This window comes from Scomber japonicus, chromosome 3, assembly GCF_027409825.1.
Source record: "Scomber japonicus isolate fScoJap1 chromosome 3, fScoJap1.pri, whole genome shotgun sequence".
Taxonomy (NCBI): Eukaryota; Metazoa; Chordata; class Actinopteri; order Scombriformes; family Scombridae; genus Scomber; species Scomber japonicus.
In genome coordinates, this window is record NC_070580.1 from 14,650,578 (window position 1) to 14,652,424 (window position 1,847).

The window sequence follows — 1,847 nt, forward strand, 5'->3', positions numbered from 1 at the left end:
AGATTTGCAGCGGATTTTAGTTTCCTGCTAACGTATGTAGTTGTTCGGTGTATTATCAGTATTTATTTGTCGAGCTGAAAGGCTGCAAATAACATGCTGAAGCGCTCTTGCACTATTTTCAATGTGGAAATAAATACTAGGACACAACATGTATGCTCACATCCATTTGCGGATAAAGGATGAAGAATACCGAAGTGTGTATACATGTGTGCGTGTGTATGGTTTATATATTTGTACCTGTACAACAACTGTGTGTGTGTGTGTGTGTGTGTTGTGTATGTGTGTGTCGGTGCATGTGTGTGTACATACCTGAGGGGCTGCAGTGGAGCATTTTGTTGCACTGGACTAAACTGTGGGACAGACAAGGGAGAGCAGTGGGAGTGGAAACAATGGCAGGGAAATAGGGTGAACTATGAAAGGTTTTTAGATCCAACCATTGTTAAAGGTGGCGTAGAGGCGGAGTGAACTACTATGGAGCACATAGATGAAGCAGGATGAGCAATGTATGCAAAGGTTTGAGATAAAAACAAGACTAAGGTCAGGGAAGAAATCAGAGGTTCAGAGGTCAGGAATGGGGTGCAAACACAGACAGAGGCGGTGGGGTGGAGACGTGGACACGAGAGGGTTTAGGAGAGAATTATGATGGGGTCCTAGTGGCTGGTGGACATGGCCCAGGCCCCCTCCATCCTCCAGACGGAGAAGGCGTAGCTCAGTCTTTCGTGGGCCAGGTAGTTGCAGCTGGCCAGCTTAGCGTCCATCTCGTCACTCTGCAGCACCTGGTAGAGGAAGTCGATGTAGCGTGAAGCCAGTTTAAGGATCTGGATCTTGCTCAGCTTGTCTGAAGGGAGTGTGGGGATGATCTTGCGTAGAGAGGCGAAGGCGTCGTTCAGTGACTGAGTGCGTTGACGCTCCCGCACATTGGCGATGACACGCTGAGAGTGGAGGTCCTCAAAGGGCTGGTCAGGCCTTGGGCCCAGCGACGTAGGAGCCAGAGTCACCACTGTCGAAGGGCTTTTCTTCACCCTCTTTGGCCCAGATGGCAGCAGGCTGTTGGGACTGCCAGTGCTGCTCTCCTCTGTCTGACCAAGGTTGTCCTTTTTGGGGAAAGGAGAGCGTTTTCGGTTTCCTCCTTGGAGGCTCTTCTTCGATCCCCTCTCCAGTTCCTCTTCACTGGCCCCCATCCCTCCTTCAGGGGAGTTGGTGCAGGACACCTCTTCTCTCATTGTACTGTCCACTGACAACCTTCCAAACTCCACTGCAAAGACAGGACGCTGTAAGGCTTTTCTTTTTCTCTTTTCAGCCTTTCTGACAGCAGCTACAAACCTGAACTTGACAAGCTTGCGTAAAAAGAGTCTTCTCCTCCGTCAAAGAAAGCTACGGCTGCTGAATCTCCATTGGCTTGAATGTCACTGTAGCTGTCCTGTTTCCTGGTTACCTTGTTAAACTTCTCGCTTTCACATTCCCTTCTCAACCTGGCAGACAGAACAACAACAAACCATCTGACAGGCAGGTCCACCTCCGCCTCTTTTATACCCAAACGCTAACCCAGGGCCTGCGGGCACTTCTCATTGGCTCATCGGACTTCCAGAAGGCGTGGTCCAGCCTGAGCCAGGCAGGAAAGCAGGAAGTGTGCGTTAGCTGGGCGGGTGATGGAGGAAGGGGGTAAGTGGTCCTTTCGGCCAATAAGAAGTGCTCTGTCTAATGTTGCAGAGATGTCTGAGGCTTTATGGGTTCCAGATTTAGGCTGGAGTGTCAGTCCACATGCACCCTCGTGTCTGCCTTCTCGTTCATCAAATCTGTTATAAAGACAGAAATCTAAACCTTTTATTTCTGACAGTTGTCAGTGT

At 49.9% G+C, this 1,847-nt stretch overlaps 1 protein-coding gene across 1 annotated transcript; it reads right to left on the minus strand.

The window, feature by feature from the left end:
• Positions 1–650: 650 nt before the first annotated feature.
• On the minus strand, positions 651–1,223 carry LOC128355787 (twist-related protein 2-like). Its single transcript, XM_053316138.1, has one exon. The coding sequence runs from the start codon at positions 1,221–1,223 to the stop codon at positions 651–653; it is 573 nt and encodes a 190-aa protein (XP_053172113.1).
• Between the last annotated feature and the right edge of the window lie 624 nt (positions 1,224–1,847).